This window comes from Lutra lutra, chromosome 1 (genome assembly GCF_902655055.1).
Source record: "Lutra lutra chromosome 1, mLutLut1.2, whole genome shotgun sequence".
In the NCBI taxonomy this organism is placed as follows: Eukaryota; Metazoa; Chordata; class Mammalia; order Carnivora; family Mustelidae; genus Lutra; species Lutra lutra.
Window position 1 is genome coordinate 202,272,141 of NC_062278.1, and position 20,439 is coordinate 202,292,579.

Consider the following 20,439-nt stretch of genomic DNA (forward strand, 5'->3'; position numbering starts at 1 on the left):
TGGGGAATGACCCCGGGGATGGGGCCCAGTAGTGTCCTCCTCCCAGGGGCTGGGTGGGCCTCCTGGAGGCCACGCACCTGCTCAATGGCATACTCCTTGCCAGCCACCTCAGCCACCTTGCTGATGCTCTCGATGTGGTCCTGCAGGTTCATCTCGAGGCAGCGAGCGAAGGTCAGGTTGGCCTTGGGCTTGACGTTAATGTTGATCTCATTGGACAGCACCTCCCAGTGGCGGTTCCGCATGCCAGGGTTGCGCAGCCCCTGGATCAGCGGGATGTAGGGCTTGAACTCCTCGATGCGGGCCCTGATGTCTAAGGCCACGTCCTGGCAGGCTGCCGGGGCGGGACAGGCAGGTGTGAGAGGCGGCCAGCTCAGGCAAGGAGAGAGGAGACAGGCTGGCTTGGCTGCCTACCTGGTATGTCCTTGAACTGCTTCACACACTTGTGCATGGTCTTGAAGGACTCGATGACATTCTTCTCCAGCTGCTCGGCATCGATGGCTGACAGGGGGTCATTCATCCAACTCTCAGACCAGCGCAGCCAGTCAGAGGCCGTGGTCCAAAGGTCCAGGTAGGGCTGGAACTCCTTCACCATCCGGGAGAGTTTGTCGTACTGTGGGGACAGATGAATCAGGGCTGTCCAGGAGTGCTTCCCAGGCTCTCTGCATACTCACTGCTCCTTCTTAGGCCGGGTCCTCTCCCATTCCTTGCTCCTGGATGCCGTTCCTGCTCCTGTCCCCATAAGCCCTGGCCTGGCCTCCCTTCCCCCACTGCACACGGGCTCCGGGTGGCACTGCGAGGCCTCCTGCCTGATTCCAGCCAGTCTCCTTGCCCTGAGGGCTGGGGCTAGGGAGTTGTCTCTGCAGCCTGCTCAGTCCCACCCTCCAAATGCCAGGGCCCTGCCAGCCAGGAGCTGGGTTCAGATATGGCCACGAATGCCACGGGCTCTTCCTCAAGCTGTGGGGCTTGGGGGGCAGCGTGCCCCGAGGAGGCCTACGTTAGTGACAGGCAAGCCGAAGATGCGCTCCCGGTTATTGTAGAGCATGGCCAGTTGCTGGCAGTCCTTCAGCTGCTTCTTGACTCGCCGCACCTCATTGGCGATCTCGTGCGCTCGTGCAATCTCCGTGTGCGTGGAGAAGCCAGCCACCACCAGCTGTGGGCCAAGGAGCACGGGGTCAGAGGCCTCCAGGGCCCCAACCACAGGCTCGCATCCGGGGCCCCAGGTACCAATACCTCCCCATTCTGAGGGCACTTTCTTCTCCTGGAGTCAGCAGGTTCCTGGCCAATCACAGGCATGCTGACTGTCCCAGGGTGACACAGCAAGGTCAGAGGGAGACCCAGCATCCTTAACACTGTGCCCATTTTTTCACCTATTGGGGCTCCGAGGACACCACGGAAGAGCTGGGACCCTTTGTAACCCTGAGTTTTCTGGAGCTTGCTACCCAGGCACCCCCAGCCATTTGTTCATCCACCTACCAGTTCACCCACCAAACAACCCCACAGCCCCTGCTGCATGCATGAAGCCAGGCCTGGCCCCAGAGCACATGGTGGGGAGTGAGGCGTAGCGGAGCCCTGAACCAGCCCCACCTGCAGCCCTTCCAGCTTCTCCTGGAAGTTGTTCTGATCCATGATCTGGATTTTGTGGAACTTCTCCTCATCTTCTGTGTGCTGCTGCCGTACCATCTCTATCTGCCCAAGGATCTTAGAAGGCCAGTTGCTGGCAGCCCACCTGGAGAGGATGGGGTGGGCACTGGGGGGTGCAGGTCGCAGATGAAATCATGGGGTGGCCTGGCCAGGCAGGGGCACCCAGGGTGAAGGGGAGAATGGGGGAATCCAGCGGCAGCTGGAACCAGTCACAGCCAAGCAACCAGGAAGTGGAAGTGAGCTGGAGGCAGCCCCTGCCACCCTCAGGGTCGGGATGTGGGCCTGCCTGGCTGGGGAGGCCATCCCTCCTTGCGGTCTGGGAGCTGTGGTGGGCATCCAGGGAGATGCTGGCCCATGGTGCCCAGTGCAATGACGGGGCAAGACAAGGAACAGTGTTGGAAATGGGAGACATAATGCTAGACTCCCCCCTTACATTCCGGAGTCTGGAGGTGCTTCACCTCCCATCAGGCAAAGCAACGGCCTCTAATCTGCACTTCCTTGGTGACCAACAAGGCCACCAGGCCAGCTTCCTTCATAACAGACTGACTCCCTTTGCTGGCTAATGGGGGGACTCTGTAGAATTTGGGGATTCTGCCTGCATCTGGCCTAGGAATGCTGACCCTAGGGGAGGCCCAGCCTGAATACCAGGATGCCCTGTAAAGCCAGTGCCTTGGGGCTCTTGGCAGGGATCCCAGGAGACAGCGCCAACCTCTCTCAGGCCTTGACATTCTGAAGGCACCCCAGGCCTGTGAGGCAGGGTGGGCAAGGGGTTCTGGAGGCCTCAGTAAGGCAGTCCCAACCTAAGGCTGTTTCTCAGAAGGCTCTTGAGCTGGGTGGGGACAAGTGCTGCTCCCCACTGATCACCAGGATAGTTTTGTCTGTTCTCCATGCTCCCAAGAATCCCAAAGGGCCCCTCCCACAAAGGGGATTCCAGGCCTATGCGAACATGTGTGTGTCAGGCTGACAATGTTTTAGAGAATGGAGACAGGGTGAGGGGGCAGCAGAGGCCCTAGGGCAAGAGGCTCCATTGATTTCCTTCTGCACCACCAGCCACCTGGCCCTGGCCCATGTGGAGCCACGGTCTCAGACATCTTGGGTGGCATTTCTGGTGTGACCACACAGCCATGTGAGCCATGTGTCACAGCACCTCTTTGCCCCCCACTCTGGGAGGGGGACCAAGCTCCCACTCACTTGTCGTTGAAATCTTCTGTGCTGAGGTTGTAAAAGAATTCGTCCATGACCTGGTAGTCATCCATGACCTTCACGATCCGCTCCTGCATGGACAGGTGGTAATGAGAACTGCATGTGTGGGACCCCCAAAGTGGCTGAGCACTAAGGAAAGGTGGCTCTCTTCCACAGAGGGAGGACTGGGGTTAGGGAAGAGGCACAGGATCCACGGCCAGCACTGGGCTCAGGGCTCCAAAAGCCAAGGCTGCCACACCTCCCACTGCCACCCTCCACCCTCCTGGCCATCCCAGATAGCATGGGTCTGAACCTCCACCATGCACCCAGCCTTGTAACCTCCCAACCCCCTTATCCTCTGTGTCTACCTCTCCTTTAGCTTCCTGGCTCCTAATCTCCCAGCCGCTGTCTGTTCCCGGGCCCAGCCCCCCGTCCCCCTTATACCCATCTCACCTCTAGCCCCACCAGCTTCTCAGGGATGCCCTTCATCCACTCTCGAAGTTCAGCCAGCTCCTCGATGCTGTTGGGCTTCTCATAGATCTTGCGGCTGATACTGCGAAACTCCTCACAGATCTGGCAAGGGGCGGAGGGCACTAGGGAGGCCATGTACCCGCCCTGTCCTTTCCTGGGGCCTGCTCCTCCTTCTTGGATCCCAGTGTCTCCTGATAGGTAACCACCCCCACCCTACCACATCCTGCAGCTGACTTGCTGGGGAGCTGAGGCCTCCCTAGCCTCCTGCGCCCAGCCAACACATGCATGGGAATTCTAAGCCCACCGGCACACCCCCGGCTCCATGAAATGGCCCATCTTTGGGAGAGATTCCAAGGTCTTTCCAAGTCTAGGGAAAGAGGTAGCAGCCCCTATTTCCTTAGACCTTCCATATGGGACAGCTCCCCTTAAACAGGCTGGGGGGTCAAGGCAGGATGACTTCCAAATTCTTCCACTGGCCTGGGCATCTGCAGACAGCCCTCGCCCTGCCCAGGGACACCTTCCTTATTCATGGGAGCTCACCAAGGAGTCGAGAGTGAATGCATGTCGGTGGCTGGGCACTTACACTGTCCACCTCCTTGTGCAGGTTCTTGGCCAGGATGTCCAGCATGGAAGTGGCCAGGGCCTTGCGCTTCTTGGATAGGCTCTGCTTGACGTTGTCGACATTGATGTAGAAGGGCCCAATGACGATACTGCTGGGCAGAGAGCTGTCCAGGATCTCTTTTTCCTGAAGGTGGGTGAGCACCACCTCCCGTACTTCCGAGGCTGTCGGGCAACGCGTCTGGTAGTCTCTGTGGACAGGGGACACACACGAGGGGCAGAGGGTGTAAGTGGGTGGCCAGGGGTCACACTGACACCCAGACGCCCTCAGATGTACGCACGCACTTGAGGAAGGTGGCAATGTCGTTGTTATTCAGCTCCAAATACTTTTGGTACTCCCTAGCATAAGCCTGCAGTGGGATCATGGCCTTGCGCACAGCATTGGCTATGATGGCCCGCAGCTCCTCCACCAGTGGCTCGTGGAGCCCCACGGACTCCAGTAGGGGGTCGCCGCTGATAAAGATGTCCTCCATCACCAGCTGCAGAGCCAAAGGCAGGGAGTGAGCTGGATGAGCCACAGGGCTCAAGCAGAGGGGTTGAAGATGGGATCCGAAGCCTGAGCGGACAGAAGTGTGGCCAATCACAGGCAGCGCAGTGGGGGCGGTGGGCAGCAGTGTGACCAATCACAGACAGTGTGGGGAGGGTCAGAGCAGCAGCGTGACCAATCACAGACAGTGTGGTGGGAATCAGGGCAGCAGTGTGACCAATCACAGACAGCGCAGTCGGGTCGGGGGCAGCTGTGTGGCCAGTCACAGACAGTGTGGGGAGGGTATGGAAGAGGGTTTGCTGGGGTGTCTGCCAGCACCCTGTGGACTAAGATAGGGCTGAAGTCCCCGGAGCCCCACCCAAGGGCGGTGTCTTCCTCTACCCGGGCCTGACTCAGTGCAGAGCCCAGGAAAGGAGCAGACAGGGCCGCTGGGTCACTGATGGCTCTGGCTACCCAGTAAGGAAGACAAGAGGGGACTAGTTCCAGGAGCTCTTGGGCCGGGAGGAGTGAGATGTAACCCAGTGTGTGATGAGTGGGGACTTCTGGCAAGAGGTCCTGAGTGTGACAGTCAGTCTTTGTCCACATCTTAGCTGGAGAGAGAGGCAGGGAGCTGGGTGGGATCAAGAGAGTGGAACTGGGGCCAGAACAGCTGTGGCAGGGGTGGAGAATGAGCCCGGTTCAAGTCGCAGGTCTGACACTTAGTTGCTTTGTGCCCTCTTGGTGCATGACAAAATGGGGATGCTAATGGTTCCCAGCACAGCTTGTGGTGAGGATTGAGGGAGTCCTTCAAAAATTGAAAGTCTGAGCCCTCTGCTGGTCAGGTGGGAGGCCTGAAATCAAGTAGAACTGCCCTAATCCCATTGGCCTGTGGCTGGGTAGCCAAGAGCAGCCAGGCCAGCAGATGCCCTGGGCCTTGAGCTGTGGCCTACCTTCTCCAGCTGGGGTACCGCATGCGTGGACAGGATGCCCTTGTCAAAGAGGTTGAGCAGAGATGTCTCGAAATGCTCCAGTGGTGTGCTGTAGTGCACCCCTGAGCTATCCAGCACCAGGTCCACAATGAAGAGGGGATTTTTCCGGGGCCTGTCGGGTGATAGGCTGACTGTGGGCAGGCCCCCAAGGAGGCCTGTGTGCAGCATATCTAGCCCTCTGCCCTCCCTGCCAGCCTGATGGTTCTCAAGCTTCTCCATGCATGAAAATTGTCTCCTCCCTCCTTCTAGAAACCTCTAAGTTACCGGAAAAACACAGAGCAGCCAAAGATTAATCCATCCCTGCCACTTGCCCAGAGGTCCACAGGTACCGGGAAGAGGGAGGACCACCACCAGGCGGTCCTGAGGTCATCAGGGCAGGCCAGGCAGACCTGGGTCCTTGTGGCACACACGCTCTCCCTGGGAGGCCACCATCTTTGACTTCAGATGCCCACTACATGCCAACAACCCTCAAGCTTCCCAGCCAGTCCTCCCTGCTGCACTCTGGATTGCCATCCATCACCCACCTGCCTTTATGGGCATCTCAAACACAGCTCCCCTCAGGGCTTGGTGCTAGTGGTGGACCACAGGAGTCAGCCTGTCTCCTCCCCTCCTCTCCTCCCACTTCCCCTCCTCCTGCTGCCAGGCCCATAGCACTGCCACTCAGGCACTACCCCAAATCTGCACCCCTCCCGAGTCCCAGTCACATCATCCTTTTTCTAGACAATGGCAGAAAACTTGGTCTGACTTGCCTTCTGCCTTCACTTGTTCCCACAAATCCAGAGCTTTGTTTAATCAGGGTGTAACTCCCCTCTAATGGCTGCTGACCACACTTAGACTAAATCTAGCCCCCGACTGTGACCCCAAGAGGTTCTTTGATCTGGCCTGTCCCTGCGACTTCTCCCATATTGTCCTGACCAGCACACCCCACTCCAGCCATAGCTGCTGGCCCTTCCACCCTTGACAGCCCTAAGGTCTTCCTCCCCTCCGAGCCTCTGCATGTGCTGGGCCTTCAACCCAGTGCCTCTCCCTCACATCTCCTTGGCTGCTTTCCTCTCAATCTCAGGTCTTGACTCAGAGGACCCTAACCCCCTGGCAGAGTCCCCTGCCCTACCCTGGTCTGTCACAGCCCCTGCAAACACTGGCAGTGACCATCTATTGATTCACTGGCTTGCTGCCTGTCCCCCATGAGAGCAGGAGTCCTGCCTCCCTGGTTCCGCTAGAGCTCCACCTGGTCCATGGCAAGTGCTCAAAGAATATTTCTTTTGACTGAGTAACTCAGGGACTGATGGAGAAAATGAAGGTCACCCAGAGACGTGCAAGTCAGAGCTGGTGGGACAATCCCTGGCCGCCAGGGCCAGGGCCGGGCTCTCCCTGCCATCCAAGACCTGGCAGTGCTGGGCACCTTGGTCCCGGCTGCCCCACTTCCCCCACCCCTGCCTGTCTGGCCACCCAGCGCCTGCGCTCGGCCAGCCCCACCTGTAGGGGCTGTTGATGAGGTCGTCGCCCCAGACCATGTGGTCAGGGCAGTCCAGCACGCTGCAGCAGGCGTCGCTGATGAACTGCGAGAAGCTGGCCAGCGAGTCCTGCACCAGGAAGCGCAGCATGTCCTGCAGCATGTACTTGAGCAGCTCCATGAGCTTGCGCAGTTTCGACATGAGGTACACCTCCCAGCTGGTTTCGTAGAGGTTGTACCAGCCCTTGCTCATGTCCCGCAGGCTGCTCCGCATGGCCACCTTGAGCATGCTGATCCAGCTGTCCTTCAGGAACATCTGCACCTGGAATGGCCGTGGGTGGCATCAGGTGGGCCCCCCGGGAACCTGCTGCCCACAGCCGCCACACTCAGGGACCCTAGACACCAGGGTGCTGGGAAAGCCTCAGGACCCAGATGGCTGGGGAAGGACCCCCCGCAGCCCCAACTGACTGCTGAGCCCCACAACCAACACCCTCCCATGATCCTGGGGACCAGGGCTCCTCTGGGGGAAGGAGGGAGGAGGGGCAGCAGAAGCAGGGCTTTTCCCCCAGCTAAGGGAGAGACAGAGAGATGGAGACACAGTCAATGAGCAGAGAGACACAAGGAGTGAAACAGGAATGGGGAGCTTTATCCTGGAGCACCTGGTGATGGTCTCCCACAAGGCTATACCCTTTTCCCTCACATCCCCATCCTTAGCGACTATGTGGAGTTCCTGTTATCCTTTCCAAGACAAGGGGTCTGCTTCAGAAGCCACCAGGATTGGATGGAAAGTGACCGGAAAGGGAGCCTACCCTGGGTCTCCTCTCCTCTCCTCTCTGGGATGAGCCATCTCCTGGGCAACCCCCACCCTCCCACAAGGTCTAGGTTTAAAAACAGGAGCTCACGGCCTCACTGCTGGCCAGTCAGCTCCAAGGCTCCAGCCTGCGTGTGGCCCTCCAAGCCCTGGATACCCACGCACCTGTGAGAAGGTCTGGGATTGAATCTGCTCGAACTCCTCCAGGCGGCTGTACTTGGAGAGGTTTGAGTGGAACAGGGACATGCCCATCACCTTGTTGCACTCGGCCCGCACCTTGCTGAGGGCCATGATGACCTCTGGCCGTGTAAGCAGGGACACAAAGGTGAAGTCTTCCTTCTGCTCCCGGAAGGGGTAGTTGGGAACACTCACCAGCCCTGCAGGGGTAGGGGCAGAGGGCAGGGTCAGATTGGCCTGGGACACACCAGGGATTAGGAGGGATCTACAGGTAGTGATGGAGAGATACAACTCCTGTCTCCTTCCAAAGACACACCCACCCTCCAAAAGAGACACCCACCCCAGAACCCCTCTCTTCCCACAGCCTGCTAACACAGCCCTGCAGCTCACAGCGAGCTGCCCGCTCTGGGGTAAGTGGATCCCCTCCAGGCCCCTCTGCGTCCCTGACCCGTTTGAAGTAGATGAGAACCACAGGCCCTCTCCCCCTTCATTCCTGCCCACTCTGCACATAACCCAGCACCACACAAAAGAGATGTGGGCACCAGGACCCTCAGGGTGCCCACTGTCCACACCCCTGACCCCAGCTTCCTGGGCACTTCCCACACGTGGCAGCTCAAAGTCTAGAAAATGAAATGCACAGGCATCAGGAGAGTTAAAGCAAGGAGGGCTTGGAAGAACTCGCGTCCCTACTTAGAGACGCAGTCTGCCATGGGTCAAATGGGGCTGTAGCAATGTCATCTGCCCCCTGCTGCTGAATGTCCTTCAGACCGTCAGAGCCCTTCTGTCCACTTCTGAATGGTTGCTGTCCTCTAACCCATGACCTGCTTCCTTCTGTACTTCTCAGACCACTGGATTTTATTTATGTATTTATTTTAAGAGAGGGGGATGGGAAGATGGGGAGAGGGAGAGAGAACATTTTAAGCAAATTCCATGCCCATGGAGCCGAATTCGGGGCTGGATCTCACGACTCAGATCATGACCTGAGCTGAGATCAGGAATCAGACGCTCAACTGACTGCACCACCCAGGTGCCCCAGAAGAGCCTTCGTGGACCCCACCCCTCCCCAGCGCCCTAGGCAGCTGGGGAGGCAGCAGGGTAAGTGCTGGGAGTGTTGGGTTTACAGACCACCTTACAGGAAGGGCGGGAGGGCTCTGGCTAGGCAGATGGCCCTGGGGCCCGCCTTTGTCCAGCCGCCCTCACCTTGCCTGGGCACCTTCTCCTCCTCCTTCTTAGGCAGGGTCACATAGGAGAACGTGTCAGGCTTGGAGGAGACAATCTGGTCAAAGGTGATTTTGTTCATGCTGCGCTCATAGTCCAGGTTCACCTCTCTGGAGAGGCTGCTGAGGTGCTCCAGAACCCTGCCAATGGGGAAGGGGGACAGGGGAGTCACCCCCATGCTGTGGGCTGGCTGGGGCCCACTCTGTCCTGCCATCGACCTGTGGGCATGTGTTTGGGGCTTCCCCTCCAGATTCATGGGCACACCTCCCACCTGGCCCCAGCAGCTAACCTCCATTACCCTTGTCCCCTGCCTCTTAAGTGTCAAACCCTTCCGCCCCGACTCTGCCTGTTTTGCTTTTTATTTCCCTGTGTCATCCCAGCAAGGCACCCATCCCTGCCCATTCCAGTCCATTCCCCACAAAACTCAAGTTTGAGCACATCCTTCTCTTGCTAAAAATCAGTCCTGGGCCCCTGCATCCTAGGATAAGCCAAACCTCTTCTTGGGACCAGCGTCTCCCTGTTCTCCATTCTGGTCACCTTCTTGTCCCCACCCCCACCCCAGCTCCAGCCACAGACAGCGCCCCCTGGGTTCCTGGAGGCACTCTGAGCTCTCATCTCAGAGCCTTTGCATACGCTGTTCCCTCCAGATGAGGGCAACCTCATTTGTGCCCCAAAGTGCCTCCCTGGCTCAATGATCCTAACTGCCTGAGGGCATTTATTCATTCATTCACTGTTATTCCCCCAGCCAGAATCATCTTCTCTCCTTACTTTTTCCAGCACTCAGCTCAAATGTTACCACCCCAGTGAGGCAGTCTCTTGATATGAGAGTCCCTCCAGGACATCTCTATTCCCTTGTCTTGCTTTGTCTCCAGCGTATCTGTCAAAGCCCTGAATCACCTTGCTTTCTCCTTGTGTGTCTCCCTGGCCAGACTGAAAACCCATGAGGGCAGGCCCTTTGTGGGTGTGTTCGCTGCTGCGCCCCTGTGCCTGGCACAACAGGTAGACTTGCTTGCCTGCCTGATGTCCACTTCCTCCTCATTGCACGTTCCTGTTGTTCTAGGACTCTCTCCTTTCTCACTTGACTTAGGGGACATTGACATGTCCCAGCTCTGGGGTCATCTCACCTAAGCGAGTCGTGATCAGACGAATCAGACTGTTAATTGGTTCAGGAGTGGGAACACGATCCAGTTAAAATCAACAACTGAGGGGCGCCTAGGTGGCTCAGTGGAGTAAGCCTCTGCCTTCAGCTTGGGTCATGATCCTAGGGTCCTGGGATCGAGCCCCACATCGGGCTCTCTGCTCAGGAGGGAGCCTGCTTCCTCCTCTCTCTCTGCCTGCCTCTCTGCCTACTTGTGATCTCTGTCAAATAAATAAATAAAATCTTTTTTAAAAAAAAATCAACAACTGAAACAGAGCTAGAAAATCGATCCCCTTGTCCCATCCTCCTCAGGACAAATTCTGCAGTCTTGTTCATGCTCCAGAGTTCCCTGTGAGATCAGAGGCTGTACCTCTCTTAAAACGCCACCTCTGCCCAGCAGCCTGCCTCCATTATATCCTGCCACCTCCCTTAGATGTCTCTGAGGAAGACTCTGTCAATATATCATTTGTACAAGAATCACCCTAAACAGGCCCAGCTTCGAGGGAATCCAATCTAGGGCAGGACCCGGTGGAATCTGGACTTTGTGCTTCTGAAACTGTTGCTGCCATCCACCTGGGGATGAAGCCAGCACCCACCAGAGACAGAGTCCTCACGCACTGAGCCAGGCATGTCCTGCATCCGATTTCTAGTTATCAGCAAAGCTGTGCATTTGGCTGCTATCTAAGCCAATCTGAGCCCAGCGTATTTGTTATAAAGAGCCCAAAACATTCTCACTGATATAAAAGCTGAGAAATGGAATTCTGGACAGCCAAGGGAATGGCCACATCCATGCCAACCTCCCCAGATGCTCCCGAAAGACAGAGGAAAAGAAGAAAAAAAGAAAAGGCAGGACAAAGAACACAAATAGCACAAAGGAAATGCCCAAACTTCACATTATCTTTAAGTAGAAAAACAATGGTCAGTTCCCAGCAAGCTGTAGCTCCCCCTTCTGCTGCCAGCCTGCATGGAAGATGGGGTCAGTCTGCGGAAAGAGGGGTAGCCCCAAGCTTGGTCTGAAGTCCTCTCAGAAAGACAGAAAGTCCACCATAACTGCGAAAACACTGACTGTGAGTCTGGGAGACTCGGAGCACTTGGACAAGGACGGGACTTCTGTGCATTCATTCGTGGTAACGTTCTTTGAAAGGCTTCATGACAGAGGAGAGGGAAGGTGAAAGAAAAGGACGACTTTGGAGATTGAAGGGTGAAGGGAAACGAATTAAAAGTTAAAAAATGGAGTCCCGCAAGGTAAGAAAAAACAAACAACTTGGGAAGACAACCCCTCTCCCCAACACACGAACACACACACACACACACACACACACACCGAGCTATCCACTTAGGAAGAGAAAAAAAATGGTTTGCTCTCCTAACAGAAGAGGGCGCTCTGGAATTAGGAATCTTGTAAATCATCCCACATCCAAGGACTGAATGGGAGAAAGTAGATGACCCTTGCAGGAAACTACTGAGAGAGAGAGAGAGAGAGAGAGAGAGAGAGAGAGAATGAATATCCACCTACCTGAACAAAATTCTCATCCAACCCTCAAATAAAAAAACAAAGACAAAGCAGAAGAAAACTAGCACAGCACTTCAAACCAAACTAAATATCTTCAAACAATTGTTTGGGCATATGAAAAACACCTTGAATCGGAATTTCACAACCAAAACACAGAAGTGGGCAAATAACAGGAAGAAACGAAAGCTATTTCATTGAACTCAGGGAAAAAATTGAAGAAACAAAATTATTTCTGGAATGGAGGCAAAATTAAGAGGTGCATAAGGAAGAACAGAATCGGGACGCCTGGGTGGCTCAGTTGGTTGAGCGGCTGCCTTCGGCTCAGGTCATGATCCCAGCGTCCTGGGATGGAGTCCCACATTGGGCTCCTTGCTCAGCGGGGAGCCTGCTTCTCTCTCTGCCTCTGCCTACCACTCTGTCTGCCTGTGCTCATGCTCTCTCTCTCTCTGACAAATAAATAAATAAAATCTTAAAAAAAAAAAAAAGGAAGAACAGAATCAAATTAAAAAATGTAATAAAGTACATTGAAGAAAGACCTGAATATAACCAAGAAAATGAAAATGAGGGGGAAAACAGAAAAAAGTGGCAGAAATGGTTAAATTAGAAATAGGTAAAGAAGAAGCAAGATATGGGGAGCCTGGGTGGCTCAGTTGGTTAAGCCACTGCTTTCGACTCAGGTCATAATCCCAGAGTCCCAGGATCAAGTCCCACATCAGGCTCCCAGCTCTGTGGGGAGTCTGCTTCTCCCTCTGACCTTCTCCCCTCTCGTGTTCTCTCTCTCTCTCTCTCTTAAATAAAATTTAAAGAAAAAAAAAAGAAGAAACAAGATAGATGATAGATGAGATAGAGAAATATAAGGGAATCTGATAAAGAAAAACAGGGAAATGGAACAGAACAAATATTTAAAACTATAATCCAAGAAAAATTCTAGAAATAAAGAATATCTCAATTTATGTTTTTTTTTTAAGATTTTATTTGTTTATTTGATAGAGAGAGATCACAAGTAGACAGAGAGGCAGGCAGAGAGAGAGAGAGAGAGAGGGAAGCAGGCTCCCTGCTGAGCAGAGAGCCCGATGCGGGACTTGATCCCAGGACCTGAGATCACGACCTGAGCTGAAGGCAGCGGCTTAACCCACTGAGCCACCCAGGCGCCCCTCAATTTATGTTTTTTTTTTTAAGATTTTTTATTTATTTATGACAGAGAGAGATCACAAGTAGACAGGGAGGCAGGCAGAGAGAGGGAGGGAAGCAGGCTCCCTGCTGAGCAGAGAGCCCGATGTGGGACTCGATCCCAGGACCCTAAGACCATGACCTGAGCCGAAGGCAGCGGCCTAAACCACTGAGCCACCCAGGCGCCCCTCAATTTATGTTTTTAAAAGGCCTATTTGGTAATTATGAAAACTGACCTAGAATGATCATACTCTAGTATGACATAAAACTGACTGCAGGGGAGGAACAAACAATCCTCTTTTCTTATACTCTTCTAGGTTCTTGGCTGAGGCTCTGTAACAAAGGCGGATTAGCAAGAGAACAGCTTACAAATTTATGTTTCCCTTGACATAGGAGCCTTCGTATGAGACATACTCTAGTAAAATGATTAGACTTTAAAGATTCAAAACAGGGACGCCTGGGTGGCTCAGTTGGTTGGACGACTGCCTTCGGCTCAGGTCATGATCCTGGAGTCCCGGGATCGAGTCCCACATCGGGCTCCCAGCTCCATGGGGAGTCTGCTTCTCCCTCTGACCTTCTCCTCACTCACGCTCTCTCTCACTGTCTCTCTCTCAAATAAATAAATAAAATCTTTAAAAAAAAAAAGATTAAAAACAAATTAAAAAAAAAAAAAACCAAGGCCCCCAAGCCAAAAAAAATCAACTGATTTATTTTTATTTTTTATCAAGGGAAACTCAAGGGAAGGGGAGTTAAATTGGCACCGGGCTTCTCAAAATCAACATTCAAAGCAAGGCAACAAAAAAGCACCATTAAAAACAAAACAAAACAAAAACAAACAAAAAACCTCAAGAAATAACAGTGTGAAACAAAAATTTTATATTGAATCAAGTTGTCTGTCAAGTTTTAAACATACAAGAACTCTAGGAACAATATATTCTTGAGCCCTTGGTGAGGAATCTACTAGAAGAAGAGCTTCACCCAGAGATTGATGGAGTTCAGGACACACTTCCCCAAAATGGCACCTTCGCATACTGAATGTTTTAAACTGAAGGAATTTGAGACACGGCTTCCCTGACCAGGTCATAAGATTCTCAGGAGAGACGTGTCCTCCTTATACGGAGAGGAAAGGGCATCCTTAGCTCCACGATGGAATGACACCAAGAGGAATCCCAGTGAAGAGGTCTCACTGTTTTCTTCAGTTTACTACCCTTAGCTCATATCCTTGTCTTGCCACAGTTTCCACAGCCTTCCATCCTTCATCAAACCTAGCATAGGTTTAATCTGTTCAGATCTTCATTTCCTTACAAAAGTTCCTATGTCAAGGGAAACATATATTTATAAGCTCTTCTCTTGCTAATCCGTCTTTATTACAGAGCCTCAGCCAAAAACCTAGAAGAGTATAAGAAAAGAGGATTGTTCTTTCCTCCCCTGCAAGATGATAGGAGAAACTTCGGGGAGAAAGTCTGATATACAAAGTCAACTTAATTGTAGATTTAAGATTAAAACAAAGATGGGGCGCCAGCTGGTTCAGTCAGTGGAGCACACAATTCTTGATATCAGGATTGTGAGTTCGAGCCCCATGTTGGGCATAGAGCATCCAATCAATCAATCACTAAAATTTATTTTTAAAAAATAAAAATAGGGGCGCCTGGGTGGCTCAGTGGGTTAAGCCACTGCCTTCGGCTCAGGTCATGATCCCAGGTCCTGGGTTCGAGCCCCACATTGGGCTTACTGCTCAGCAGGGAGCCTGCTTCCTCCTCTCTCTCTGCCTGCCTCTCTGCTTACTTGTGATTTCTCTCTGTCAAATAAATAAATAAAATCTTTAAAAAAAAAATAAAAATAAAAATAAAAATAAAAATAAAACAAAGAGAGGAGAATGGAAGAATATTACATTAAAACAGTAAGGAGAAAAAAGCAACTAAAAATGGGAGGAGGGCTGGGGCGCCTGGGTGGCTCAGTGGATATTAAGCCGCTGCCTTCGGCTCAGGTCATGATCTCAGGGTCCTGGGATCGAGTCCCGCATCGGGCTCTCTGCTCAGCAGGGTGCCTGCTTCCCTCTCTCTCTCTCTCTCTGCCTGCCTCTCCGTCTACTTGTGATCTCTCTCTGTCAAATAAATAAATAAAATCTTTAAAAAATAAAAAAATAAATAAAAATAAAAATGGGAGGAGGGGGCGTCTGAGTGGCTCAGGAGGTTGAGCCACTGACTCTTGGTTTCGGCTCAGGTCATGATTTGGGTTGGGGGGAGCTCCTCGGATTGAGCCCTGCAAAAGGCTCTGTGCTCAGCGGGGAGGCTGCTTCTCTCCCTCTTCCTGTTCTTTGGCCCCTTCCCCTGCTCGTGCTCTCTAAAATAATTAAATAAATCATTTTTTTTTAAATGGGAGGAGAAAGGGATAAGGAAAGTAGAATAAAGCCAAGATTATTACAAAGGAAATCAAAGGGATTAGAAGGATAACACTAAAAACGGACAAAGCAGATATTAACAGTTTAAATAAGAAAGCAGGGACATGGGGCACTATAAAAGGCTTAACTACAAAAGAAACCTCTAAAATAGGGTACAAATCTGCCCAAATGCTGAAAGAAATTTTAAAAAGTGAGGGGTGCCTGGCTGGCTCAGTTGGAAGATCATGGGACTCTTAATCTCGGGGTTGTGAGTTCCAGCCCCACGTTGGGTGTAGAGATTATTTAAAAATAAAATCTTTAAAAAAAGAGAAATTAATCAGGCGCCTAGGTGGCTCAGTCATTAGGCATCTGCCTCCAACTCAGGTCATGGTCCCAGGGTCCTGGGATCAAGCCCTGCATCAGGATCCCTTGCTCGGTGGGGAGCCTGCTTCTCCCTCTCCCTCTGCCTGCTTCTCTCTGCTTGTGCTCTCTCTCTCTCTCTGCCAAATAAATAAATATTTAAAAAAAATAATAAAGAAATTAAAAAGTGAAAGAAAAAAGAAAGTACATCACATAAAGAAGGAAACAGAATTGAGATCAAACACAGCAGCTCTATCCATAAATACGAATGGGTTTAACTCACTTATTACAAGAAAAAGATTTTTAATTTGACTCATAAAGTAAGACCTGACTATATGCTGATAACAAGAGGCCTCTCTAAAACAAACTAACTCAGAAAGGCTGAAAAATGGAGGGATGGGCAAAAATATATCAGGAAAATAGAAACAACAAAAGTCAGGTTACAAATCCGACATCAAACAAAGTAAAATTCTGGTCAAAAAGACTTTGACCTGATCAAGAACACATTTTAATGCTAAAAGCTGCAATTAATAATGATAATATAATACACTCTTCTCTGTGGGCAAAAATAAGTAAAGGTATCTTAGAAGTAAATAACATAATAAGATAGACTTTTCTGGAATACATGTATATATAAAACCCTTATACCCTAACTATGGGGATATACCTCTTCTCACGTGCAAAACAGAACATTCAGCAAAAAACTGATTATATGTTAGGTCACAGAGAAAACATCAGCAAGTTCTATAGAATAGAAATGTTATAAATAACATTCTCTGATCTCAATGTGATAAAAATAGCAATTATTAACAAATTTTAACAAATCCTTCTCATATGCAAAATTGTAAAACCTGACATTAAACTATTCTTTAAAGAAATGCGAAATACAAATCAGATTTTTGGAATGAAAAAAAAAGTGAAATACTACATATCAGAATCTGTGGACTATTTTTAAATAGGTTACCAGAAGAAAGTTCATTAGCCTTAAACATATTTATCAATAAGAATGTAAATAAGTGGGGGCACCTGGATGGCTCAGTGGGTTAAAGCCTCTGCCTTGGGCTCAGGTCATGACCTTAGGGTCCTGGGATCGAGCCCCGCATCGGGCTCTCTGCTCAGCAGGGAGCCTTCTTCCCCCTCTCTCTCTGCCTGCCTCTCTGCCTACTTGGGATCTCTCTCTGTCAAATAAATAAATTTTTAAAAATCTTTTTAAAAAAAGAATGTAAATAAGTGAATTAAATCCTATCATATAACTTCCTATAAATAAAATATAAATTCCTATAAATATAACGAATATAAGCCAAAAGAAGGCACAAGAAGGGTAATAATAAAAAGTGGACTGGGTGGCTCAGTCAGTTAAGCGTGTCAGTGTCACTTCAGCTCAGGTCATGATCTCAGTGTCCTGGGATCGAGCCCGGGTCATGCTCCACACTCAGCAGGGAGTCTGCTTGTCCCTCTGTCTTCCTCCATCTTACTCTCTCTCAAATAAATAAGTAAAATCTTAAAAAGAAAAAGTAGAAATGAATGAGGTAGCTGTAGAAAACAGTCAAATTAATAAATCCAACTTTTAAAAAATTAACGCAGCAAGCAAATTACTAAGTAACTTAATTAAGCAAAAAAAGGAAGAGAGCATAACTCTACAAAATAAGATGAGACATCAACATCAAAACAGAAAAAAATTTTAAATCATGAGACCACCTATCAAAAGACTAGGCAATCATGGAGCACTGGGTGTGGTGCAAAAACAATGAATACTGTTACGCTGAAAATAAATTAAAAAAAAAAAGACTAGGCAAATATATTGTAAAACCTAGAAAACATGGATCATTTTTTAACAAAATATATAAGACAAAATATATAAAAATATATAAAATATATAAATATAAAAATTAAAAAATATAAAATATATATATAACATATTACATATATAAATATATAAAACAAAATATATAAAAATTGACCCCCAAATTGGAAATACAAAGCTTAACTGGACCAATTCCTGTAGAAATGAAGTTATAAAGGAACTATCCCCCCTAAAAGCACCATGTCCAAATGGTTTCAGAAGGGAATAACCAGATAACCTCAATACAATAAAAATTGTTCCAGAGTACTGAAAAAATGAAGGAAAATACCAATATTCTTCTTATGAAGCAAGCATAATTCGCTTCAAACTTGATAATGACAGTACAAAAAAATTACAGACCAACATTATTTATATCGATGCAAAAGTTCTAGGCAGCATACTAACCAACAGAACCCAATACCACATTTAAAAAAAAAAAATGATACACCAGGGCCAGGTGGGATTTATTAAAGGAATCCAAGGTTGTTTCAATACTAGAAAATCAATTAATATAATACACCATGTTAATAGATCTAAACAGGGGCGTCTGGGTGGCTCAGTGGGTTAATAAGTCTCAGGGTCCTGGGATCAAGCCCCACATCAGGCTCTCTGCTTGGTGGGGAGCCTGCTTCCCCCTCTCTCTCTGCCTGCCTCTCTGCCTGCTTGTGATCTCTCCCTCTGTCAAATAAAGAAATAAAATCTTCAAAAAAATATTTTTTAAATAAAATAAAATAAAAACAGATCTAAGGAGACAAATCATGATTATCTCCATAAGTAGTTTAAAAGCCTGTGACAAACACTTGAGAAAACAAAAGTTTCAATGGATATGTTATTAAATAAAGTTCTAAAGCTAGCATTTTCTTAAGGGGGAAACTTACTAGAGGTACTTCCACTAATATTAGGAACAAGGTGAGGATCCACCATCTCTACTACTGTTCAATATTGTACTGGAGGTATTAGAAAATGCAATTAGGCAAGAGAAAGTGATTAGAGGAATAAGAATTGGAAAAGAATAAGCAAAACTATCTCTATTTACAGGGACTGTATACTTAGAAAGCCCTGGAGAATCAATGATAAAACACATTCAAACAATTCAATAAGGATTGTTTGTAATGAGATATAAAATTAGCATACACAAATCAGTAACACAGTAATAGAGAAAATCCCATTTATAATAGTAACAAAGAAGACAAAATACTTAATATGCAAAACCTACATGAGAAAAAGATAAAGCATTCTTAAAGACACAAAAGTAGTCTTGAACAAATGAATGAACATTCTTTGTTCTTGGATAGAACAGTTCAAGATCCTAAAGATATCAGCTGTACCTAAGTTAATTTAAAAATATAATGCAGGGGCGCCTGGGTGGTTCAGTGGGTTAAGCCTCTGCCTTCGGCTCAGGTCATAGTCTCAGGGTCCTGGGATCAAGCCCTACATCGGGCTCTCCGCTCAGCAGGGAGCCTGCTTCCTCCTCTCTCTGCCTGCCTCTCTGCCTACTTGTGTGTCAAATAAATAAATAAAATCTTTAAAAATAAATTTAAAATATATATATATATATAATGCAGTTCCATTAAAAATATAAAGGGCTTTTGTTTTGTTTTGTTGTTGTTTTTTTTTGAGAGAGAGATAATGCAAGCTTTGGGAGGGGCAGAGGGAGAGAGAGAGAATTCCAAGCAGGCCTCACTCTTAATGTGGAGCTTGACTCGGGACTCAATCCCCCCTGAGCCAAAATCAAGAGTCAGATGTCCAATCAACTGAGCCACTCAAGCACCACCAAAATACAAAGTGTTTTTAAGATAGAACTAGAGGAATTGACACAATGCTCATGGGAAAATAAGCATGCAAATTCCTATCAAAATTCTAGCAACGAGAAAATCCCAACAACACTTTTTGCGAAAATAGAAAAATCCATCCTAGAAGTCATTGGAATCTCAAGAGACCCAAAAAACCAAAACAATCTTGAAAAAGAACAAAGTGGGAGGTCTCACACTTTCTGATTCCAGAACTTAATGTAAAGCTGCAGTAATCAAAACAGTGTGGTACTGGCATAAAGATACATAGACCAAAGGAAGGGAACAAAGAGTCCAGAAATAAACTCTCAAATATATATGGGTCAAATGATTTTCAACAAGGATGCCAAGACCATTCAATGGGGGAAGGAACAGTCTTTTCAACATATTGTGCTAGGAAAACTGGATCTCCACATGCAGAAGAATAAAACTGGACCCTTAGCTAACCCCATTTACAAAAATTAACTCAAAATGGATCAAAGACCTCATGTAAGAGCTAAAACTATAAAACTCTTAGAACAGATGGGGGAAAGCTTCATGACAGTAGATTTGGAAATGATCTCCTAGCTATGACACTGAAGGCACAGGCAACAAAGGAAAAAACTTAGAATTCATCAATGTGAAAAACCTGGTGTCCTAGTAATATAAAGGACACTATCAACAGAATAAAAAGGCAAACCAGGAGATGGGAGAAAGTACCACATATCTGATCTGATAAGGGATTGATATCCAGAATATATAGAGAACTCATAAAACTCGACAACAAAGACTGAAGAGCTGGATTCAAATATGGGCATTTGTAATAGACATTTCTCCAAAGAAGGACCTACTAATGGCCAATAAGCACATGAAAAGATGTCAACATCACTAAACATTAGCGAAGTGCAAATACAAACCACAATGAAATACCACAGCACGTCCATTAGGATGACTATTGTAAAGGAAAAAATGAAAAGAAATGTTGGCGAGGACGTAAAGAAGTTAGAGCCCCGGAACCCCATAGGTGGGAATATGCAACAGGGCACCGCCTAAGGCAGATGGATGATGGCATCTCCAAAATTACAAACAGGGCTTCGCAGATGCCACTGACGCCACTGGAGCTGTCCTGTGCCACCCTACCATGGTCAACCCCATGATGTTCTTAGACATTTGCCATCAACATGAGACTTTGGGCCATGTATCTTTCGAGCCATTTGCAAAGTTCTAAAGAGAGCCAAAA

The 20,439-nt window shown here is 49.0% G+C and overlaps 1 protein-coding gene across 4 annotated transcripts in view; it reads right to left on the reverse strand.

Annotated features, from left to right (window-relative positions):
- The window catches only part of DNAH1 (dynein axonemal heavy chain 1), a 76,549-nt gene that overhangs the window by 41,434 nt on the left and 14,676 nt on the right, over positions 1 to 20,439 (reverse strand). For all 4 annotated transcript variants that reach the window (XM_047692491.1, XM_047692483.1, XM_047692500.1 and 1 more), the window contains exons 9-20: positions 9,009 to 9,166; positions 7,797 to 8,008; positions 6,844 to 7,142; positions 5,329 to 5,479; positions 4,198 to 4,391; positions 3,878 to 4,103; positions 3,277 to 3,396; positions 2,833 to 2,915; positions 1,585 to 1,726; positions 995 to 1,150; positions 412 to 610; positions 78 to 331 (exon numbers count right to left, since the gene is read on the reverse strand). In XM_047692491.1, the coding sequence (XP_047548447.1) occupies positions 78 to 331; positions 412 to 610; positions 995 to 1,150; positions 1,585 to 1,726; positions 2,833 to 2,915; positions 3,277 to 3,396; positions 3,878 to 4,103; positions 4,198 to 4,391; positions 5,329 to 5,479; positions 6,844 to 7,142; positions 7,797 to 8,008; positions 9,009 to 9,166 (2,194 nt within the window). The remainder of the gene's footprint in view (positions 1 to 77; positions 332 to 411; positions 611 to 994; positions 1,151 to 1,584; positions 1,727 to 2,832; positions 2,916 to 3,276; positions 3,397 to 3,877; positions 4,104 to 4,197; positions 4,392 to 5,328; positions 5,480 to 6,843; positions 7,143 to 7,796; positions 8,009 to 9,008; positions 9,167 to 20,439) is intronic.